Here is a 23,318-nt window from a genome sequence, read left to right as displayed (position 1 = left end):
CCTCCACTTCCTCATCCACATTTTCATCAGACAAGGCTTAATCATCATCGTTAAGATCGTAGTCACAAGCATAAAAAATAAAAATAAGTAGTAAGTAATTAAAAAACACTCATAGTCAACATCAAATTCATTGTCACCAACATAATTCACATTTTCCACATTTTCCCTAATGAAAAAGGCAAATGATTTTAACATTCCCCTTTTGTCCATTGGTACTCTCTTTTTCGTTTTCATTCAAGTGAAATCACAAACTTGCCCTTCATATAGAAAAAGTGACTCAGGAGGAAACGGTAGTCCAATAATTTCACATGAATAAAAGACAAAAAAAAAAAAAGATTGTCATTGGATAAAAGAAAAGTGTGAAATTCATTTCCCATGAAAAATTTCATTTTCTCATATGTGCCTCATCGGACATACCCGACGTAAATCAGAATGTGCTAAATTATAGTCATGACCAAGATAGAAAGTGTGCCCAATCAGAGTAAAATCTTATAACTACCATAAATAATATAAGTATAACCAATACACCATCCTACGATAACTTCAACAAAGATTAGAGAAGTCTAGCATAACAACAATACCAAAACCCATCTAACATAACAATAAACCCAAATAAGCTACTCACTATCATAATACTCACTATCATAATCATGCCAGGTGAGTAGAACCTGCTCCGACGCCGAAGCCGAAGCAATCATGTCTTTTAACAAAACAATGTCTTCAACGCCCATTATAGCTTTGTGGTCGGCGAACTTGCTTTCGTAATTGGGCAAATGACTCTCCGGCATTTCATTTCTCCAACTCTTCAACAGCTTCTCAATCCTATGGAGTTTGAACTCAGCAATGCTTCTGACCCGCATCAAGGCAAGCTTCTCAATATCCCGGCGGCCAAACAATATTGCCTTTTTAGCCGCCATCCGGATATCTCTCTCACCAATATGATCCATGTAATCAAATTGTGCTGACCACTCTATGTCTACATCCTTACTTTTGGCAAAGACAGTGAGAACACCATTTCTGTCAGCACAAAATTCCAATGTAATCGAAACCCCACCTCGTGGTGCTCGTGGAATGCCAGTCAATTCAAGCCGCCCAAGAAGCTTATTCCTTGAAGCTAACATGTGCTCACCTTGTAAAATCCGTATAGAAACTCTATCCTTATTGTCACGTGATGTGGAGATGTCACAGCTTCCCTTACATGGGATCACACTATCCCTGCAAATAATCCTTGTAAATCCTCCCCCCACAGTCTCAATCCCAAGGGACAGTGGAATCAAGTGAGGCAAAAGTTTCTTCCGATCTTCAACTATGAGAGCACAATGTAACAAAGCACCAATAGCCACGGCTTCATCCGGTTTTACTTGCATGCTAGGAGACTTCAGAAATATCTCTTGAATCACCTGCTGCACTCGGTGAACGTTCGCCATCCCCCCTGCTAGAATCACCTCATCAATGCTTTGCTCCGTTACGTGTGCGGCTTCCAAGCATCTCTTGCAAAGTCCTTTAATTCTTTCGATCAGGGGCTCCACTAGTTCCTCAAACTTTGACTGCGCCAGAGTGATATCTACGTGTACCAAGCCGTGTTCAGATCCAGCGAGGTAAGGTATATTTACCTGAGCCTGATCAGATGAGGAGAGTTCCAACTTGGCCCTCTCTGCAGCATCCTTCAGCCTCATCATTGCAATTTGATCTCCAGAGATGTCAACAGAATGAACCTTCCTAATTTCTTCGACCAAGTACTCCGCTACAACTATGTCAAAATCTTCACCTCCTAAGGAAGTATCGAACTCCTTAGCTTTAACCTTGTACAAAAGATAATTGGGAAATGATCAGTACATCTTTGGCAAAATAAACAGCAAGAGAATAATATAACGTATTTAAACAATGTACCTGGACACCTCCATCAGAGATCTCAACGATTGAGATATTGAAAGTTCTAGCACCGAGACAGAAAATAGCAAAAGTACCAACATCTATGTTCTTGCAGGAGAGAGCAGCAGCAATTGGCTCATCAATAATCCCAAGAACATCCAGCCCCGCAGATTTTGCAGCCAACTGTAATTCCTTCTTTTGATCATCATTGAAGTAAACTGGAGCAGCGATTACAGCTTTTGAGATAGTTCGCATGCAATATGACTCAGCCAACCTCTTCATCTTTTCAATGATAAATGCACAAACTCTGGTTGGCGAAAATTTTTCATTACATGCTTCAACCCAAGCTTCGCCATCAGGCCCCTCAATAATCTTGAAGGGAACCTTGGACTTCAACTCTTGTATTTCTGGGTGATGAAAATTCCTCCTCAACAAACTCTTCATATTATATAAACCATCTGCAGGGTTTGCTATGGCATGATATCTTGCAACTTGACCGACCAATATTTTCTTCTTAGAATCAATTGCAACAAAAGATGGAACAGCTTGTCCACTTTCAGTCTCAAGCAGCGTTGGAACCTAAGGGTAACAAGTTTCATTACCAATTAAAAACAACTGTTAAGATGATTGATAACACACTTGAGCAATGACCTTTAGCAGATAATGCCATGGAGCTATACCCCAACGAACAAACCAATCTGGTCATCCACAAATTAAGCACTTGGGTTCATTTAAGTAAAGAAAATTTATGACAGTAAAAATAATAACCACCTAGTACAAATCATGGTACTTCCGGAGTTGATTGGAAATATTACATAGTTTTCGTTGTTGTTTTTTTTTTGAAAGAAAAGGTAAATGAGTTTTGTTAATCATAATTAAAGCAACATCAAATACAAGACACAAAATAATCATATGTGGAAAGGTGCAGAAGTTACAGATTAGAGCTGGCAAACCAACCTGTGCCTCCATAAAAGCCAAACGCGAGTTGGCAGTACCAAAATCAATTCCAACAATTTCATCTCCATGCTGTATATTACTAGAGGAAACAAAGGAAAAAAAATTTGAGAAGGATAAAACACAAAATATAAGCCTGTAAACCAAAATCGTCTAGAAAAGAATTCTAAAAGGAAAGGAAACTGTTGATGACAAATTTCACACGTATATTTAAGTTGAAGAATTTACCTAAAGGCTCTAACAGCATACATGCACCGCTGACCATGGAAAGTTATCTCATATTAGTATGCTCAATTAACACGGAGCCGAATGCTGGGTAAGAGAAAATAAGATACACTGGCGTGTGTGCACACATACACACCCACCAAGAGTCGAAACAGATAGAGCGCGAAATATGATAATTTAGTACGGAAATGAAACACACACGTCCACAGTCCACGCCAAGAATCAAAGAAGTTCAAACCCATCTACTTAACACCCACCAAGATGGCCCCAATCTTTTGGAGCAGAACCATTTCACAATTCCCTTAATACACCAAGAATAACAAAGCTTTCTCTCAACTATTGCATGGGCCAACATCCTACAAAGGTAAACCTAACTGATAATACAACAGGGTATCATTCAGGTCACTGAACAAAGACTCATGGAACTCTTTTTCCTAAATCTGTAACAGATTCTAGTTTAGTAACTTACACCATAAAAGCTAATGATAGTAATCAATCATGTTTATAACCAAAACTCAAAATAAAATCTCATTTTTTCTTCCTCCCATAACTGAGTAGGAGCCCAAGAATTTTCCCGAACCAACCGCAAAGGCACACTTGGAGGTATTGAGTCGAAGTCTGTACTCAATTCCTTGTCATACTGTTACAATTGTTCTCGCATCGCCATTTCAGTATCATTTCATACTTGTACATGTGCTTCATAGGCATCTGTATCTTAAAGTCACTAATCTCCTGTTAACAAAAACTTTTATTCTCAACTCACATGTTTTGAAGCACATAGCATGCATAAGAAAACTGCAGCAGTCAAACAATTCTCAATTGGCCAGGACTCTTGCATCTCAGTAGGAGGTCAAAAGTTTGAATCTCTCCATCTGTGTGCTGGTGCTCTTCCCTTAGAGGGTTTTTCTTTTCTTTCTTTGTTTCTACCCTATAATGTGCTTATTTCTTGTATTGGTTGAGTTGTTAGGCTTGGTTGTCTCGTAGCCTCTCACAACTGATGTAGTGTCCTGGGTTTGTACTCTGTACTTCACGTATGATGTAAATGATCTCCTCTCAAATGAGGAAAAAAAAATTCTCTTTCAAACTAATCACTTATAATGACCTGAATAAGTTCAGACAAATTGTATAGGCTCCCAGTAAGCCATTTATAGTCTATAGGACAATACTCTTCTCGATCAAGTATTTAAACACAAACTTTTGCAAAGTTGGCAGAGATAAAGCACCAGCATAAGAGGGCATATATCTGACATGAAAATACACACAACCTAACAACCTAATCATGGAATTGCTAAAAGAGTTGCTAACCTGAGCCCAGGTGCGTACTGATCCACAAGCAAGCATCTTCAACGGGAGATCAGGCTATGTACGTTGTAGACTGCCAAGTAGAGAGAGAGAGAGAGAGAGAGAGAGTACGTCAAGACAAACTAAAACAAAGAGCACGATGACAGAAATCTTACAAAAATAGCATAGTTTCTACTGTTCGTATATGACAATAACTATCCTGCACATGTTCGCTAAGGACTTATCCAAAAAACATGCTGGCTGGCTCACTGTGTCTGAGAAAAGCATAGGAACGCAACTACCCAAATGAAGCCATATATCGCAAAAGATATCACGCATGAAAATAAAATGCAAATGAACAACCGATTTGCAGATACACAACCAACTACCAACAGTGCAGAAAATTTACTGAACTTCTTTGCAATGAACGACTGTGTATAATGCAAACCCAATGTTTGTTGTACCAGATTGTAGTAAAATAATTTTTGCTAAAAGCACCAAAATGAAGCATTGTTAGCTTATTTAAGCTGTTTTTTGGCCCAAACGTAGATAAAGAGTCAGCAGCACAAGAGCCGGCACAAGTTCAAGTAAAAATACAAATGCTGGATCTCATAGCATACTAGTACAATTTATGCAGAAATACAGATCAACAAGCAATTCAAAAAAAGAACAGAAAATAAGCATAAATTCACGCACAAACTTTAAGAGCATGTCAAAATTCAAATAGCCCATCGCAGAGTTAGGGCCGGCAATGGGTAGAGGTCGAACCCCCAAGAAAATGCTAAGGGCCGACTAAATGTTTCACACTTCTATATGTGTGACAGAAAGAGGGAAAAGCGAGATTGTGGACTATTATGAATTTATTTTGTTCCAATTTAATCACTTTGGACTTTATAAATTATCTTGAACTGAAACTTTTGAGACCTATGCAATGCTTTCTCATCGTTGTTAAGGTTTTACACGAAGACTTTTTTTTTTGCGTGTGTATCCTGATCATGCCCTTGTCATATTGTCACAATTGTTCTTGCGTCACCATTCCAAATAGCCCATCACAGAGAGGGCCTGATAAACGAACTGAGAAGTTTGCAAGCTCGGCTAGGCTCATCTCGTTTAGCAAATAAACGGAGCTCAAACTTGACAAAGCTTGGTTCGGCTCGTTTACAGGGCCGGCAATGGGCAAGGACAATATGGTAAAAAATTCAAGTGGGGGACAGTTTTATCCGCATGCAATGCAGCCCTGCTAAATAATTCTAGGGTAAAGTCATCCTCGCGCCATACGCGGGATAACGGTCCCCCTCCCGCGCTCATCCCCTTCCGCATCCAGGACGCGGAGAGCGAGTCTGTGAGAGTGAGAGAGAGAGAGGCATGGAAGCCCTGAAGACGATCTTGCGGATAAAGAGAGTACCCAACTCAGTCAGGGAAAGGATGAAACCGTGGGACGCCGCGGAACTCCGGCGGCGAGATCAGAAAGTGCGGCTCAAGTGCCGTTCACAGTTGGACGAAGGAGTCGACTGGGAATTGATGAAGAAGCACTTGCACACTCCCGAGGCCCGTCAAGCCTATGAAGATTTCTGCCGAGAAACTCGCGTTGGAGTGGAAAATCAAGTCGTTCGGCTCGTCTATACAAGGGTAAAAGACAACTACCCTTCTCTCTCTCTCTCTCTCCCCGAAATACCGCACTTTTTTCTTTCAATAGTTCACATTGTTTCTCTCTTAATAGTATCTCTATTTGTTCCTCCGTTATTTCCATGTATACTAATCCACCAGCGACTTAGATGAGGTGTGTAGACAGGTTCACAAACCTAAGGTAGGCCCAATACCTTTACTATTTATTCTGCCAATTGGAGTAATATTTTTCTGTAAGTGAAGAAAAATACCAATATTGTCATTGAATTGAAAGATGCATGCAAAAATATTTTACCTATATTCGCATTATCTACTGGCTCTTGGGCAATATTCTTCAAGTTCAATTATGTGTCAAGATTAACTAGACGAGGGCTTGATTTATGTTATATTGTTATCAGATCCCATTTCTCTCTATCTCTCTCCTTATCCTTTCCTAAAGCCTTGCTTCAACCTTCTCCTGCAATGGTTCGATACGACTATGGCCTGGTCGATGACCAAAGTCGACATTGGGCTGCACTATGTTTACAATATTAAGGGAAAAGGGAAACTCTGTGATATTTAGGAAAAAGTGGAGTATCTCAGCATTTTGTAATTTGGATAAAAGGCGACAACCAATGGGAAAGTCTGTGATAATTAGGAAAAAGAGCTGCTGGGAAGCCTGGGACACCAAAATGGGACACCTACATTTTGCTACTATTGTCCGGTCCGTAAGACTGATGACGGAATCAAGGGCGAAATGGGAGCTCATCCATTGCTATAGTGGTTCTATGATCCACCTTTTTTTTCCTTCTCTCTCTCTTCACCACCGACAACCAACATGTTCTTACTTGGCCACACTCATTGCCAACTCTGGCTTCCACCCATCTTTCTTCCTCACCGACCAAAATTTAAAAAACACTCCCTTCTTCCATTGCATCCCAACCTTTACAGAACCACCCTTCAACAGTTCACAACACCGATTTTTCGAATTTGGTTCTTCGATGAATAGGTGGCAAAAGTTAACTCTTTTACTTGTCTATCCTAAATTATACGAACTAGAATGACAGATAATACTCTCCTTTCTTTTCTCTTCGTTTTATCTCCTAGCTAATCCTTTCTTTACTTTTAATCTAGTTTTCCAAATTGAGTGATTCATATGTGGTTATTCCACCACTGTTTCTCATACTTCCAATCTGATATAGAGTAATGTATGTGGCTGTTGACTGTTTAAATTAGCAATTTTGTGGCTTATTGATACCTTTTATTAATGTTTCATTGCAGTGTCCTGATCGGTACTTCCAGTACTATTATGGAAAGCATCCGTTGCTTCAGTTCAAGGAGCAGATGCTCACAAAAGGGAAGAATATCCTTGTTAAAAAGGGGAATCAGATATGGGCTTTTGGATTGGGCGTTGCATCAAGCTCAGCTGGTTGGGTGTTGGTTGGTAATGGAAAGGAAAATGTAAACTGAGCTGGGTGCTTAGCGAACTTCAGTACTCCTGGTTGGACTCAGTTGTTGGGTAAAAACCTCTAGTGTAGTTTGACTTATTTTTGTGCACATGCTATTATCGATCTTTTGGACAAAACCTGCACTTGTGCTAATTTAAGCTGATCCTTTTGTTTTGTAGCTAACTTAGGGTGGTTGATATGGGTTGTAGTTTTGTTAGGATAGTGTCTTGGTAAAGATCTTTCGTAATATATGTTTATAAATACTTTTGTTCTCCTTGACGGGACCATTATTATGGATGACATGTGACTTTTTCCATTACATGTTGTAGTAATTGGAGATTGAAGTCTTAGGTGCTCTTTGAGCTGTTCCTATGATGAAACTTCTTGTTATCTTGATGGGTTTTGCACAATCCCATATTTGGAAGTATTGTGTACACTGTACCACAAGGTGTCTGTATTGATTTGGAAATGTGAATTGAGATTCTACTGGGTATTCCTTTGCCCTTGTGGGTAGGGTGATTTTGTCCGAAAGCATTGTTCTAGTGTTGAGCTTTGACAATTCACAAACCTACTTTATTACACGGAGGAGATAAACATGGTTTTGGTGCTTTATTGGTCGAGAACATTTCTTTTCTATCCATCAGGTTTGTTATGGTAACAGTTATTGAAAAAGTGCAGTTAACAATGTATTAAGCTACCCAGACCCAGAACCCCATTCTGCATGCAGATTATGGACCCACACGTGCACTAGTACTACCTGCACAGCATCTTCCTGTTAGGAGATCTGAGCGGCTACTATGGGGTTTATCTTCAGGAGAGGAGGCACAGGATGAAGGAGGTGATATGGATGATCCCTTCGCTTTTTAGGAAGCTATGGATAGTTGCTAATCCCAACATTGGCAGGAAGACTGCAAAGGAAAGAACTCGCTGCTATAGAAGCAGCTGTAATAGACAATGGTGTAAAAGAAAGAATAGGCAGCTGGTGCAAAGAGATAGAGATTCGGATTGCGGGAAGGGAACCATAGCAGCTGATAAAGGCTGCTGGTGGAGCCAGAGAAGAACCGGGCTAAGGGCTGGGGCCTTAACTAAGTACTCAAGCTGCTGGAGCGAAAGCGCTGTTAAATCACTTGTGTTTAGCGAGCGTTGGATGGCCCAAGTCCTAAGAAGAAACAAAATGAAAACACCCTCCTATGCCTTCAGCGTCTTTTAACAGCAAAACTTGCACATTCTGGGGAGCCTCCATAATCTTTGCGCTATCAAGCCCATATTGTGCTTACTTAAAGTTTAGATACGAACAAATTAGAGTCTGTTCAGTTCTGTATTATGTGTATTTAATTAAATTAGTCATACATACTTGTACAGGCCTTCAAGTTTTGACCCATTCTGGTAAAGAAAAAGAAGAAGAAGAAGCAGCAGCAGCAGCAGCTCTGACCAAAATATAATGTTTTGCAAGTATAAAAGGCAAGGCAGAAAGAAAGAAAGATGGAAAACGGGCCTTCGCCAAACCAATACAACACTTGATATTGCTCTATGCATTTTCAAACCCAGCGTTCTTCTTGTTTTCCATTATCTCTTTACATTTCCAATGCTTTGAATAAAATAAAAAAAAACACACCTTGTTTTGAACTGATATATTGCCTAGATTGATGGGCATTTCATAGTATAACACCGAGTGTTCAAATGAAAACCTGAAATAGTAATTACCACATGTATATTCCAAGATAAAAAATAATAATTAGGGTGTTATAAATTGCCCACCTAAAATAGCACGTGGAGGCGCCTATGGTTCCATAACTATTTTCCATTGGTTGAGTTGACTCTTGATTAGCGGAGGGAGGGGGGCAGTTGTACAATAACTCTAAACCTAGAGGACGGGATGTAATTTCCAGTACCTCAAGGGTAATAGTGTCTTGAGTTGAAACCTCAGGGGAGCCGGCCCTGCCCCCCTTTGGAACACCTAATCCAAGAAAGCGTTTCTGGTTGCAGGAAAAAAAGGTCTTTGGGACGAATGGGTAGGCTCAGCCCAGACTGCCCAACTGGGGCAGTGTGGTTTGTTCAGGAAATGGGATCAAGATCGATCAATTGGAATTCAGTTCGTAATTACTTGAGAACTGAGGAATCTCTTGAAGATTATGCCAAATTTCGTCATTCACTTATGGACAACTTCTCCTCTCTGGTCCTGTCTGCTACCACTGAAAACGAGGTATTTTTATTTTTTTATTTATTTTCTGTTTGATGATGTGATGATTTGGTTCTATCTTGCCCAGGGCGGTAAATGAGCCGAGCTTTAGAATGTTCAGGTTCGTTCGTTAAGTTTTTAAATGAAGTTGAGCTCGAGCTAGATGGAAATTTGATGAGCCGAGCTCGAGCCAAGCTTGCCTAAGTTTGACTCGAATTCAAATTTGTTCACGAGTCGTTAAGACTCGTAAAAAATATCAGATACTTAATGGTCTCGTATAGATCTAGAACTGCAAATAATTTTTTTATTTTGTGCATAAGTAAGTTTATACCTATAAATTTATAAATCACATTAATATTTTAAGTATATACTAATTTTAAAAGTTTATACATGTACGATTTACAAAATTCTGATTATGTACCTTATAAAAGTTTATACATACATATTCGAGGTTCTATGTGATATTCTCATGAGATATGTATATACTCGAGGTTCACGAGCTGTCAGGTTCAGGTTTGGCTCATTTATTTAACAAGCCTAAAATTGAGGCTCAGGTTCCGTTCATTTATTTAACGAGCCTAAAATTGAGGCTCAGGTTCTGTTCATTTAGTACCCGAATCGAACTTGAACGAGCCGTTATCTAGGTGAGCCTCGAACAGTTCACGAACGGCTCGGTTTATTTGCAGCCCATATCTTGCCTAAGTTTCACTTTCCCTTTTGGCCATTAAAATGTCAAGGAAAATGCTAATAATAATAGCCCAATGAGCTGTCAAAAAGGCAATAAAAGGACAAAAACAAAACACAGTTTTAGCGGCAACTGTGGGCAGTCGGTAGCATAATTGAAATGTCAAACCACGCAGTTTTAGTACATTAAAAAAATGTCAAATTCCAATTATTTGGAAATATACATGGATTTTCAGTACAGGATAAGAAACATCCTATCGTCTACCCGTGGAAGGTTCCATGGACAACCTCAGGCTTCATATAAAAATTTGGGCCTCCCCTGATCAACATGCCTAAACTATCTGTCTGGCGTCTCTGTCTTGATTCCATGGTGCACTAAAGGCTTCCTTATTTGATGCTTCCAATAGATGGTCACAAAGAGCTTATCTCTTTCAGTCTTTTGAGTCTTTTGAGATGCGCCTTTGAAGTACGGCAAAGCTGCTAACTCTTGAGGTGTTATGGACTCTATCCAGTGAAAGAAAAGCAGAATGTAGAATATGATGTCCAGTGTCGTTTCCCTACATTTTCTCCTAATTGCTTAAAAAGGCCTAATTGTGAGTCTTTATAGCGTTGCTACTACTTTCATTTCCTTGACGGTTGAAGTTTAATCTACCATCACATACTACATGACTGAAGCTTGACAATGGAGATAGTTCCATTCAAAAAAGTTATTTTCCATGATAGATTTCCTTGACAGTTGAGGTAATCTCCCATCCTATACAGGGCTTAGATAACTTCATTGACTTATTTTTACCAATGGTCCCCAGAGTATTAGTTGTCAATTTGGTTCCCAATATACAAATTGCGTCTATTGTATCCCTAATGTTTACAATGCACGTTTAAATGGTCCATGAGAATAACTTCGTCTGTGTTTACCGTCAAATGTGGGGTTATTTTCGAAACTTCATCAAAATATTTACATTTGAGAAAGAGGAAATTATATATTCATACGCCCTTAATTTCTCATACCCACATAAACAAATGGATACACCATTAAATTTCCATTACCTTTGCCACCGCCCCCGTCGCGGTGAGGCGGCAATGGAAATCTCCAAGCACACATGACTACTTTACAACCACACACAACCACAACGAGGGCTGCAAATTAACCGAGCAGCTCACGAGCTCGAGTTTTTGGCTCGTTTAGTAAACGAGCAGAGCAGAGCAGAGTCAACCAAAGCTTTGCTCGTTAAGGAAGGCTCGACTCAATTATAGAGGCTTGTTTAATAATGAATAAGCTCAACTTGTTAAGGGCTCAGCTCGTTGCTCGAGCTCAAATTTTTGGCTCATTTAGGAAACGAGCCGAGCTCGAGCTCAACAAAGTTTGGCTCGGCTCGTTTGCAGCCCTAACCACAACCACCGCCGGCCATCGACCTCAACCGCCATACCCCATCTTTCCCGTCACCTCGCAACCGAAAAATAGCACCGTCATCGCCTAACCCCGACGTCTATAGCTCTGTTGAGAAAAATTCTAGATTCATGCAACATCCCTCCGAAACACAAAAAGTCATCATATCTATTAATTCTTGCATAATGTTGTTGAGGACATCGAAAGACCTCTAATATAGTTTACTAATCATGAAAGTATATTAAGTAATAAATACTCAAGCCAAACCGAATCGAGCCTTATGGCCCAATCAACTGGGGTCGGAATTTTGGAGCAGGCAAGGAATAATCTTTCCCTCCCCCAACGTTATGTGGTTCGGTTTTTCCACCTCCATACCTGGCCTTACCCTATTAGTGGCCCCCAAACCCTTACGATTAGGTTGAACGTTGAAGGAGGGTTCAGAATGTAAAATATGGGTTAGAACTTAAGTACTTCTTGTTGCGGCATAGTACTATGATGATATATGCCAGCTGCTTTTGCTCTTCCTCCTGCAGTCCCTCATCCACTTACATCCATACTTCATAAAGTTGTTCATTGTCTGGTGACGACATGATGTAGGCTGAGTAGGGGATTACTCCTACAAGCCATGTAATACCCTATAATTTCCTTAACTAAAATTATAACGATGTGCCTAGTTGGTGAATTAGGAAAACATTGATACATCATTATACATATATTTGTATATCTATGCTTCTGACATGTAGAGTTTGATGAGTGATATTAATCTCTGCAGGTTCCATTCGGATGGTATGCTAATATCGAGCTACGCACACTTGAGACTTATTATTTTATTGCTAGCTTGAGGTCTTCTCGTCACAAACGGGTATATGCATAAATTCAAGAAGAAAGGAAACCATTTTATAGCATAGCAAAACTTTGACATGCTTTCGTGGTCAAGAGAGTGACTCAGTTTGTAATTAATCTTTCAATAGCACATCATTGGCTACGTAATTTAATACAAAATACCGCATGCGTGGCCATTGCTGGCCAAAATGCGAGATTCAGCTGTGTTTCTGATGGATATCATGACCCCAGCTTGTACTTCAATTATTGAAACTGCAGTTGCTAACTCCACTGACATCAGTAGTATCCAAATTTAGGCACTAACCTCTTTCATCTACTTTGGTGTCTCCTACCTACTTTCCCTTTATGTATTGTATCAAACGATGTCTTGCCAACCACAGTCATTAACAATTTAACATCAACATCGAGTGACTTAACTTTTCAGTTGGCAGAAAACTCTTCTAGCTAACTTCTCTCATCGGCTTCTGTCCGTCCGTCCAGAGTTGCCTTTGCCTCTACTTTATCAATCAGTATCTTCCCATCACTAACAAAATTTATTGTCATCCTCTACACTTTTTGATCATGTGTGATGATGTTTTTTGAGATGCTGTTTTCTTTGTTGTAACGGGGGAAATAAATGATATGGAAGTAAAAGAAAAGAAAAACTGTGGTATGATGTAATACAAATAGATGAACATGGAAAAGGAAAATAAATGAAAAATGACTGTGGAAAAAGAAAAGAAAAAAGAAAAATGGTAGTATAACACCAATATAATCTTCAATTTCTTTTTTGGTGTAAGTTTCTTTATATAAACTTTAAGATATTGGTGTGATGATTTTGGCAAAACTATACGTTTGATTTTTATTCCAAGGAAATTAATTGTTGCAGCATGCTGCCCCTATGAATGAAATGTTCCAAGATGTTCTACCGGAATGGAAAGGTTTTTCTTATCCTATGGGAAGTGAAGTCCATGGTCATAACTTTGTACGCTTCTGTCATCTCTCTGTTCTTTATGAAAGTCTTTTGTTCGAAGGATGTCTAAATTCAACTGGCCATTTAGTCTTCATTTGTTTTGATGTGAAATATTTATCAGAGATATTTGCCCATATGTTGAACAAAAGGTAGGTAAAAATGTTTTCCTACTATAACATGTGAGTACTTTGATTGGGTTCCTCATTTTCATTAGGAATTCCTTGTCTAATAGTTTATCATGCATTCATGCCATCATCCATCGCTGAAGCACTCACTTTTTGCTACTGGTCATGACTTTGTACTTGGATATGTATGTGGTTGTTGTAGTTCCCTTTTAGTACTATGTGATTTCATCTTAGTTTTGGTTAGTTTTGCAACTAATTTTGAGCAATAAAATTTTACTTATGGAACATTAAGGTTTGTGTATTAAGTCATTGATCACCTCCTAATGGGTCGTTTGCCGACCGGATTAGTTTTGGGTAGATATAGTCAATGAAGTGACTTGTCATAGCAAGGAGGCTACTTTTATGATAAGTTTACGATTTTTCTTCACATGTGACTGTGGTATGTCTATGGTCTTCTAGTGGGACAAGTTGTATTGTTCATGCTTTATGGTGATCTATGTTAGATGTAAGACAGTAAGAATAATCTTCACAGTCAAGTGTCAAAACTTGTCTTGCTAGTGTCTTTACTTTTTCCTAATAATAGGAGAATTCAAGCAGCCCTTAGATAGTTGTGCTTTGTTTCTGTTGAATGTATTGGAGATTAGATGTTTATTTTATTTAGGTTTATTATTGTAATGTCAGCTCCACTTTCTTAGTTTAGAGAACTATTCTAGGATTACTGTCCATGGCCTGATAATGGCTTCTTTCTTAACCTTGATGCTCCACACAAGTTAGCTCTAAACAATCCCATCTCATGTTCGTCAGCCTCAAGTCCGAATATAAATTACTCTGATACAGGTGCTGAATTGTCTTGGGTGCTGTCCTTGCTTTTTGACTTGGTGTCTCATTACCATCAGCCTCAAGTCTTCGGTGTGACAACATTGGTGGCACTTAAACTGTTAAACAGCCAACCCTGTTTTCCATGCTCGAATGGGCCAAACAAAACATGTAGAAATTGATTCACTTTGTTCATGACAAGGTACCCCGCAAGGATTTGACTGTTCGCTTTATTTTCTCCCAAGATACTAACACAGCAGTTGTTTTGTACACAGTTTCTATTTTTACGTGACAAACTGATGCTTATGTCTCGAATACCATTAGTTTGAGGGGGAATATTGGATAAGCCCTTATCTTATCCTCCCACATTGGCTATACATTTGAATTACAAATTGTATCTACCAGATCAGATGTATCTTATTGTGTACAACTAAACTATCATATAAGATCTGACCTCACCGTTTGTGTCGTGAGATATTTAATATTTTCCATTTAGCCAAATCATTGTTTCAAGTAAGGGAATCTCGCAAAACAAATAAATCCCTGATTTCCACATGGATTTGGCTTGAATGTTAGATCTGTGATCTGATTTAAGATCTGCCACCCAGAGGTGACGAATTATGTCATTTAGGGTGGATGTCTAAGGAATGGAGGAGGATTGGAGGAGCACCTTGGTAGCTATACGTAAGAACAAAGGGGATATTCAAAGTTGGAACAACTACAGAGGCATTAAGTTGATGAGTCGTAAAATAAAGTTGTGGGAAAGAGTTATTGAGCATCACTTGAGGATGGTGACAATGGTGTCAGAGACACAATTTTATGCATAGGAGGTCAATTATGGAAGTGAAAAAAAAAAAGGGAGATTGGTAGGAAAGTATATAGATTGAAGAGGGATCTTCATATGGTTTTTCTAGACTTGGAATAAGGTTATGATAGGGTGTTGTGAGCACCCCCCGCAAAAATCAAATAAAACGAGTTTGTTTTCTTTTCTAACTTTTTAAGGGCTGAACACAACTCGGATCCATTGAATCAAATCACATTGTTACACGTGGGGAGTTGCCACTTGGTTTGGGAGTCACCACGTGGAGAGAAGCATTAGGTAGAAGGAGCAAAGATTCAAGATCAAGAGACACCAAAAGTGAGCATTTTAGGTAGTTAAGCTTGATTATTAGCAAAGACAGAGAGATTATTGATGATGCCAACTCATAGGACCCAAGTTGGGTGGCTCAAGTGGAGAGGTGATTGGTGTAATGTGTGATCAAATGATACCTAGAAAATTGAAAGAAAAAACGTATGGAACTGCTATAAAACTAGCGACGCTACACGGAGCGGATATTGGCCTACCAAGAAACGTCAAGTGAGCAAGATGAGTATAGCTCAAATGGGAATATTAAGATGGATGTGAGGTAAACACGAAGAGAAGATTGTTTTTAGAAACTAATTACTTTCCTTCGTTTGATTTCGCAATGAAAATGAAAATAAAGTGATAAGAAAAGTTGTTTTCTCTTGTTTGGTTTAAGAAGAAAATGAAGAAGAAAATATAGAAAACTAATGGAGAGGAAGGGAGAATTCAGAATTATAAAAGAAAATAGGATGAAAACAAATTTCCATCTACTTTTCATAATATTTTTTCCTTTACCTTCCATTTCAAAAAGGAAAAGGAAAAAACCAAACACACAAGGATGGTGGATTACGGATTTGTGTTCTAGGTGGTGTTTCCGGAGAGAAAGGGTGTACCTTTTTAAGCCACAGAGTTGCCCATTATAAAGCTCAACATTTGTCTCTTGCATAGTATTCTTAGTCTGTGTAAATGATTTTCTTTTGTTCCTTGTAGATCTATTGGGGGGCTCAATTTCAGTTTTGAATCTCTTTTATTCTAAGCGTCATTCATACCGGAAAAAAAAACCATCTTTAGAAATGCTAATTGTTGATTTAGTGGATTACGGATGTGATGGGGGAAGCTGATAGTTGGCGGAGGCAATTAGCCAAACTAATATGAAAATGCTTGTATAATTGTATTCATCTTGCCGCCACTACGTACTTGCTTCTTTTATCAGACTACATTTAATGTAGGGGATATGATGAATTTATAGATTCATGTTTAAGTATTGAACTTTCAATTCCATTTTGATATTTTATCACTAATTTTTATGCTTAATTGAATTAAAACCACAATCCCATTGCACTTCTGGTAAGTAGAAATTGGAAATTGACTTATGACGGGTGAGATTGAAGTGGATTAGATGTAGTAGAAAAAGGAATCATCATAATTGTATATGTACTATTCCAGTTGCACTACAAGAATCGTACAACATATCACCCTTTCCTGAGCGTAGCCATCACAAATCCCCAGAAATGTCTTTCCACATTACACCAGATGGAAATATGATCATTAGACTTCCTGTAATCCATGCCAAAGAAGTTTCAAATATTTCTTTGTCTTACTCTTCCATTAAGTTGAAAGAGCCTAATTGCTAAAATAACAGTTTTTAGGTAGCTGGACCCGGCTTTTATAGGTAGCCATTGAACTCTATAAAAACAAAAGGCCCTACGGAATATGTCAAGCTCATGTTTGCATCTAGAATATTTCGAATCATAATAACCACAAGGTAGGAATTGGGCTTTTTTTTAAGAATGGTCCCCAAAGTATTTCCAGATTTTCAATTTCGTCCCCATTGTACAAAACGTGTCTATTGCATCCCCAACATATTCAACCCGCGTTTAAATGGTCCCCATGGCACACATCGTTTAGACTTGCTGTCTAAACCAGGGGCATTATAGTCAAAACACCCATTCTCTCACTTTCCCATTTCCGTCTTGCCATGTTAGGCACCTGGAGAATTGGAGGGAAAAACTCCCGCCAAAATTTGTCTCCTCTCTCCTGTATATACACAACCAAAAACAGAGCATTGCTCACCAAACAACAAAAAGAAGAATAAAAGAAGATGAACACCTCTTATGCAAGTTCTGAACAAACCCATTCTACTGTAACCTTTTTGAATGGAAATGGACTAACTTTTGGGTGGCTATATTGCACTAGCAAACTTAAAAATAAAAATAAAAATAAAAACAGAGCCTCTGGCTATGAAAATGGAGCATCCAAATAAAGGTTGAAAACATAACTTTCCAACATAGCCCAAACACAAATTGCACAAATACACAATCATAGCATAAAGGTTCAACCAAGATAATTAAAAACAAATGTCTCATATAATGCATCATCATTAGACATAGAATATGATCCATCACTGTACATCTCATCTTCTGTTGACCCATCAGAGTATAATTCCTCTTCATGTACCACTTCCTCATCAAGTATCACTGCCTCATCTACAAACAAATCATCGATGTTAATCACAGAGTCATCTGCATTACATGACCCTGTTTGGCTCTCCAAAAACTTCACCTCACCTATGTGCTCCACATACAGTTCTGCAATTCTAGTAGGAGGCAAGGATGTTACCAAAGCAACAACATCAGCATCGCTTTTCATATGTACCAGCCCAATATCTAAGTTAAGCCCGAGAACCCTATAATAGAAAGTGACAGGGGGTCCATACCCTAAATGCTGGGAAATACCTTCCAATTCAATGAGAGACAGCAGGTCAGAGTCAATTCCATCTATGACATCTATTTTACCCCCAACATATGCTCTGTTTGGCCTAGCAGTAAATACCCCACCATGGTGTATTTCTAAGAACATAAAAGACAACATAGGGCCTGCAAAAGGTCAAATGAAGGAAAAACAATAAATATCCAGCCAACCATGTGTTAAAAAACGAATCAAAATCATAAAAGATAGAACCAAAAGAAAACAAAAAACTAATCAACAATGCATGTGTTTACAGAATATATAATACAATGGGTCCCTAGAAAGCAACAACTCATACACAGAATATATAATACTAAGAGAAAAGTGTCGAAAGTGGAAAAAAAATTGACTTCAATGCACATTACCTGTTCTCGTAGGGTTTTACCGCCACTGAATCTTCACAGCACTGAATATCGTACAAGATTCTTCTTCTTAGGGTTTCGAGATGAACAATATTCTAAGATCAGAGAGTTGATTTTTCGGGGACCTATCATTCTAGGGTTTTTCGTACATCAGGAGTGAGAGTGGAGAGAATGGGAAAGTAGGGGAAAGTGGGTGGAACGTGGGAGAATGGGTGTTTTGACTATAATACCCTTGGTTTAGACGGCAAGTCTAAACGGCGTGTGCCATGTGGACCATTCAAACGAGGATTGAATACGTTGGGGATGCAATAGACACGTTTTGTACAATGGGGACGAAATTGAAAATTCAGAAATGCTTTGGGGACCATTCTTAAAAAAAAGCCAGGTAGGAATCAACACAGCTTACCAGTAAATTTTGCATGCTCCTAAATGGTTGATGGCTTTAATCAGAGCAAGCTTTAAATTTTTTTTAATCTTTTGTAAATGCTCTTTCTTTATCCTTTTGTGGACCGTGCAATTGAACTTAGCAGGTTTTATGTTTTGTGCAAAGAGAAAGGGTATGTTATTCAAAATAAAGTGCTCTCTCTCTCTCTCTCTCTCTCTCTCTCTCTCTCTCTCTCTACACACACACATTTATTTATTTATACAGATGTATGAATATGAGGAACTCACAAAGTATATTGTGGCGTAATTACGGTTAATTACAGTTACCTGGCAATTTGCTTAGACTGACATGGGTTTATAGCATTAGTTTTTCCTTTTCATGAAAAATGTACGACGTTTTTACAGGATTTGGCGTCTGAATTACGTGAGTTGAAGCATATTCACAGCTATTATGCATACGCAAAAAGCCTTTCCAAATGTGATTTTATCAAGGCATAGTCAATCTTTTGATACTTCTGTCCTTAAAATCATCTCTTAAACTTGAGCTTTATGCCGCATACATGTGGTTGTGTAATTATTGTTTTATGGTACAGTTGGACAGCGATTTCGAGGAAATATTTCAAAGGCTTAAATCTGAGAATAGATGGCCTGAACTCTCAGATGATTTTCTCAGGGCTTTGTTGGAGGTAATTATTATAACACTTCATTTGCGTTCTGTGTTTTACTGCTTTGTTGGAGGTAATTATTATAACACTTCATTTGTGTTGTGTGTTTTACTGCTTTGCCATGGACTTTCTATATCTAGCCTTGTCCAATTGATCTCATGGACTTGTTGCACCACCCTTCTCTTTGATATGGAAGTTGCCGAAGTGTATAAGGCCCTTTGTGGATGTCCAAGAGGGAATTCATGATCCCTTACTAGGTGTACCAGTAAAGAGATTCTTGTTTTAGCAGCCTTCAAGCTTTGGGAATAGTCTGGAATTTTATATAGTAAGGCAGTCCAATTGCAATGGCGTTGCCTTTTTTTCTATGGAATCAGTTCAGATTCCCTGGTAGATTTTCAGAATGAGACTTATCCTTAGTTTGGCTATCTCATTTGCTGTTGAATGGGTAAACCTGAAATTATTTTTCTAATTTTGAGACACCTAAACTTTACCAAGGAGGCCTATATCAAACATCCATTCTGTCATATTATGTTATTTCCATCCAAACATACTCACTGGGTCAATAATACGTTTCTTTTTTGTTGCACAAACACAGATTGAGTTCCCTTCCCGAAGGCTGAGCAGCCTCTTTATTTTGCTCACAATAAATCAGCGAAGATAATCTGGCTTACGAAAGTTTGGCTTAGCCAAGAATTCTTTAAGGGGTCATACTCAAATTTGAAGTTGCTGTTTCAAATTTTTGCTCACAATAAACTCCTTTGAAGTTGCTGTTTCAAAATTTCATTCTACAATGAATTGGTATGCCACCTAAAGTTCTTTCTTTTTCTTTTTTTTGGCAGAACCATTTTTCGCTCCTTCATGAGTTGAATGATAATTTGAGTGTGATGGATGTTAGTGCTGGAAACAGGCTTAAGGTAAGACATATCTGTGTTTTTTGTTTTTTTCAGAGCCGAAGATACCCATGTTCCGAAAGAAAATTCTATACCTGTCATCTGTTTTGGTATAAACAGATCCATATACTCCTGTTCTTATAAGAATGATGTCAATCTAGGGAAATAGGGTATTGGAAGCAATCAACAAACTATATGCTAAAGAATTTGGTGATATTACCAAGAACTATGAGGAGGTAACTTTGAATTTAACATTGCCTCAATTTCGTGATGTCTATATTTTTGTATGATTTTTTTCTGATGTCTGAACAGCTGTGGATAAACAAATATTTTGTTCCCCACATGAATTATAAGAGCATGGTGCAGAAAAATCTTGATCGGGCGCAAGTTTTAAGAACGGAATATATTACGCAGGTAAAGTATCTCATATTTTCATTCAGTGTGCATGGTATACCTTCTACCATTGCTTCTAGTGCTGACATTATTGCTTGCGGATGCATTGTAAATGATGAATGCATTTGTTTAGCTTTTAAATTTGGAAAACATGTAAGGGTTCTATTGTAAGGTTTTGTTGATATTTTACTGCTTTTTTAATTTGCAGATTTAGTTGTTATGAACTTCTGAGCTGTTTGGCTTTAGTTGACATCTCTAAATGACTACAGACATATGTACTGAATAAGCCCTTCGCTGCATTAGTACTATGAAAAATGATGACCATTGTTGATGTTATTATTAGGCATCGTGGAACCCTTTTGAACTAATGTTTTGAACATCTAATCCTTAAAGAGGGTCATTTCTTATTTGGCAGCTATAGATAAATCTAGTTTACGCCCGTCCTCTTCCATACTAATTCTTTGGGATGATAGGACCTCAAGACTTATATTTGTTGAAGCTCCTTCTTGAGAGCCTGCATACAATTGGAGAGTGAGTGTAAACTTCGAACAGTTCTCACATATTCACATGCTTTTCAACAGACTCTCTGAGGGAGTTTCAAATTTGTAAAAGTTTGTAATTACATTACATCCTAATTGCAGTTTTTTTTCATTTTGTTTTGTAAGTAAATTTTTTTACTTCCTTTGGTTTGTATTCTGTGCATTTTGTACTTGTTTCTTCTCAATTAGGTTGTTTGATAGTTGTGTTGTCTTTCTTTTCTGCGCTTCATGTTACTATCCCCAGGTGCTAAAGGTGCACCACACCGTAGTTATGATAAAACCTTTCTTATAACACCTAATATATTATTGCTGATGGTGTCTGCTTCATTTAGTTAACTCCATTGTTGAATGTGGAGGATTGTCATTTTGTTCACAATGAAAGCTTTAAGTTCACTTCTGGCTCATACTCTCAAACCTGCTAGTGCATGCGTAAGACACTAAAATCTCAAGGCACTTTTTGCTCTCCAAATCTCAAGGTACTTAATACTGCAGGAAAGCCACCTGACCACCCAGAAGCGGTTTGAACTGAAAAATAGAGCACTAGTTGCAAAGAGTTGGATACTGGAGAAGCTATCCCAAATGAAAGGCCGAGAGGGAGGGCAATATCGGGGTCCTGGAACTCGATGTGTGCCTGGGCTGCTGTTGGTTTTTGCATCTCTTACTGCTGTAAGTACAGGAAAGAAGCAAGTGACCTGAAGAGATATTTATTCCATCTTTGCAAGTTACTTTTGAGAAGCCCACAGTTTTCTGAAGAAATCATATGAGCGGAGTGTAATTTGAAGCGGTCCCCCCCCCCCCCCCCCCCCCCCCCCCCCCCTTTTTCTTTACTTTTCAAGTTCTTAATTTGAGAGATGATGGCTCTTTTCAGTGGCTGGCTCTTGATAGCAGAGGTAAAGAGCAGGTTTGATCCAAATAATGGAGGAGCAGACCCTGACAAGTTCTCGAAAGCCATATGTGAGCTGGGATTTGCTTCTGTATCAAAGGTTTATACACGTTCTCTCGTTGTTTGCTGCATTTTTATTTTTATTTTTGGCCTTTGTCCTTGCTAATTGTAAGTACAATGTGCAGGATTTCTCAATAAAATGTTCATATTGCTATACTTCAAGAAAAAGGCTAGCCTTATCTCATTTTGCCACCAAGACTCCATTCAAGTACCCATCAAAATTAATTTTTTGTTCCTACAGGAGAAGCGAAATTCCAAGAACGGGAAATCAAATGGCCTGAGTTGAACCCCTGTTTGTACAAGCGTCAGTGAGCTATGAACAGAATGCTTGAGAGTGTGGACCTTGAAACATGTCTAACATGTTTAGTGACCGGCTAGATGTTTCTGATATTGTCTACGTGTTAAGAATCAGTATGAAGGGGTGCCAGATTCTGGGGATTCAGAGATTGAGGAACAACAGTTCGAATTTATCATTTTACTTTTCCAGGCACTGAAGTGTTTCGGTAATTGTTGTTACAGGCCTCGTTCAATCTTAAAAACTAGTTGCTAATTATGCTTGTCTGCAAGTTATATAAAACTTGTGGTTTTGAGTTGGGCGGGAGATGTTTTGGTTACTTAAAAATTGTATCTATCAAACCAAAGGTATTAAACAGGTCTCTAAGATTAAACTTTGTGCCAATATTATGCAGAACCAGTTAAGTTTCGTCTCTGAACAAACTAGAATTCCCCAGAACCGAAGGTATCAAACCAAAGGTATTATTCAGGTCTCTAAGATATTTTTTCCTATTTTCGAAAACATTCTATTAAGCTGTATGGGGAAATGTAGACACCCCATTCTGGACTGTCCAGATAATGTTATTTGTCGATCTTTTATTTTCCCGATGATGATTGTAGTCGAGAACAGTCAGAGGACATTGGTGCGTTTGAGCTTTGAGCGTCCCGAGCCTCTTTCAAACCCATTTCAAACCTTTCAAACCAGAGCCAAACAGCCCCAGCAAAACCCAACTGGCCTACGCCAGTATTTTGGAGGCGTACGCCAGTTAGCTGCCACGTGTCAGTCATCAACCGTTGACCCAGTTATAAGTGGCGCACGCCAGTTCATAAGTGGTGCACGCCAGTCAAATTCAGTCAAATCAACTTTATTCAGCCACATGGACGAGATTTTTGTGCCACCCTGAC

General features: G+C 38.6%; 3 protein-coding genes across 7 annotated transcripts; 2 read left to right on the top strand and 1 right to left on the bottom strand.

The window, feature by feature from the left end:
- Positions 1–469: 469 nt before the first annotated feature.
- On the bottom strand, positions 470–4,430 carry LOC131303413 (heat shock 70 kDa protein, mitochondrial-like). 2 transcript variants are annotated; one of them, XM_058330263.1, is made up of 6 exons: positions 4,357–4,411; positions 3,309–3,407; positions 3,055–3,083; positions 2,830–2,908; positions 1,891–2,451; positions 470–1,802 (listed from the first exon to the last, which is right to left on the bottom strand). In XM_058330263.1, exons 2-6 carry the CDS (start codon positions 3,339–3,341, stop codon positions 618–620), a joined length of 1,887 nt encoding a protein of 628 aa, XP_058186246.1. In that variant the 5' UTR covers positions 3,342–3,407; positions 4,357–4,411; the 3' UTR covers positions 470–617. The 2 variants fall into 2 exon arrangements, with proteins under 2 accessions (XP_058186246.1, XP_058186245.1); XM_058330262.1 differs by lacking the exon at positions 3,309–3,407 and having other exon boundaries at positions 4,357–4,430.
- A 1,092-nt stretch (positions 4,431–5,522) lies between these two features.
- LOC131303417 (uncharacterized) lies at positions 5,523–7,704 on the top strand. The gene is made up of 2 exons (XM_058330270.1): positions 5,523–5,961; positions 7,219–7,704. Exons 1-2 carry the CDS (start codon positions 5,698–5,700, stop codon positions 7,405–7,407), a joined length of 453 nt encoding a protein of 150 aa, XP_058186253.1. The 5' UTR covers positions 5,523–5,697; the 3' UTR covers positions 7,408–7,704.
- Positions 7,705–9,324: 1,620 nt separating this feature from the next.
- On the top strand, positions 9,325–22,689 carry LOC131303414 (uncharacterized). 4 transcript variants are annotated; one of them, XR_009192033.1, is made up of 11 exons: positions 9,325–9,588; positions 12,408–12,497; positions 13,347–13,442; positions 19,115–19,201; positions 19,303–19,395; positions 20,214–20,288; positions 20,426–20,500; positions 20,577–20,678; positions 21,689–21,862; positions 22,065–22,179; positions 22,381–22,689. XR_009192033.1 is itself a non-coding variant. In XM_058330264.1 (10 exons), the coding sequence occupies exons 1-10, from the start codon at positions 9,394–9,396 to the stop codon at positions 22,101–22,103; spliced, it is 1,026 nt and encodes a 341-aa protein (XP_058186247.1). In that variant the 5' UTR covers positions 9,356–9,393; the 3' UTR covers positions 22,104–22,689. The 4 variants fall into 4 exon arrangements, 2 of the variants coding, with proteins under 2 accessions (XP_058186248.1, XP_058186247.1); XR_009192032.1 differs by having other exon boundaries at positions 22,265–22,689; XM_058330264.1 differs by having other exon boundaries at positions 9,356–9,588; positions 22,065–22,689.
- Positions 22,690–23,318: the final 629 nt, after the last annotated feature.

The sequence above is a fragment of the Rhododendron vialii genome, chromosome 10a (assembly GCF_030253575.1).
Source record: "Rhododendron vialii isolate Sample 1 chromosome 10a, ASM3025357v1".
NCBI classification, from domain to species: domain Eukaryota; kingdom Viridiplantae; phylum Streptophyta; class Magnoliopsida; order Ericales; family Ericaceae; genus Rhododendron; species Rhododendron vialii.
This window is presented reverse-complemented; position numbering and strand designations above follow the sequence as displayed.

What these genes read in the sequence shown, in the direction of transcription:
- LOC131303413 (XM_058330262.1), bottom strand. Translation starts at nt 4,392, where the DNA reads ATGCTTGCTTGTGGATCAGTACGCACCTGGGCTCAG. An exon ending in TATGCTGTTAGAGCCTTTAG is followed by an intron (nt 2,909 to 3,054) that starts GTAAATTCTTCA and finishes TGTTTCCTCTAG; the next exon opens with TAATATACAGCATGGAGATG. An exon ending in TGGCTTTTATGGAGGCACAG is followed by an intron (nt 2,452 to 2,829) that starts GTTGGTTTGCCA and finishes TGTTACCCTTAG; the next exon opens with GTTCCAACGCTGCTTGAGAC.
- LOC131303417 (XM_058330270.1), top strand. Translation starts at nt 5,698, where the DNA reads ATGGAAGCCCTGAAGACGATCTTGCGGATAAAGAGAGTACCCAACTCA. An exon ending in TTCGGCTCGTCTATACAAGG is followed by an intron (nt 5,962 to 7,218) that starts GTAAAAGACAAC and finishes GTTTCATTGCAG; the next exon opens with TGTCCTGATCGGTACTTCCA.
- LOC131303414 (XM_058330264.1), top strand. Translation starts at nt 9,394, where the DNA reads ATGGGTAGGCTCAGCCCAGACTGCCCAACTGGGGCAGTGTGGTTTGTT. An exon ending in CTGCTACCACTGAAAACGAG is followed by an intron (nt 9,589 to 12,407) that starts GTATTTTTATTT and finishes TAATCTCTGCAG; the next exon opens with GTTCCATTCGGATGGTATGC. An exon ending in TTCTCAGGGCTTTGTTGGAG is followed by an intron (nt 19,396 to 20,213) that starts GTAATTATTATA and finishes TTTTTTTGGCAG; the next exon opens with AACCATTTTTCGCTCCTTCA.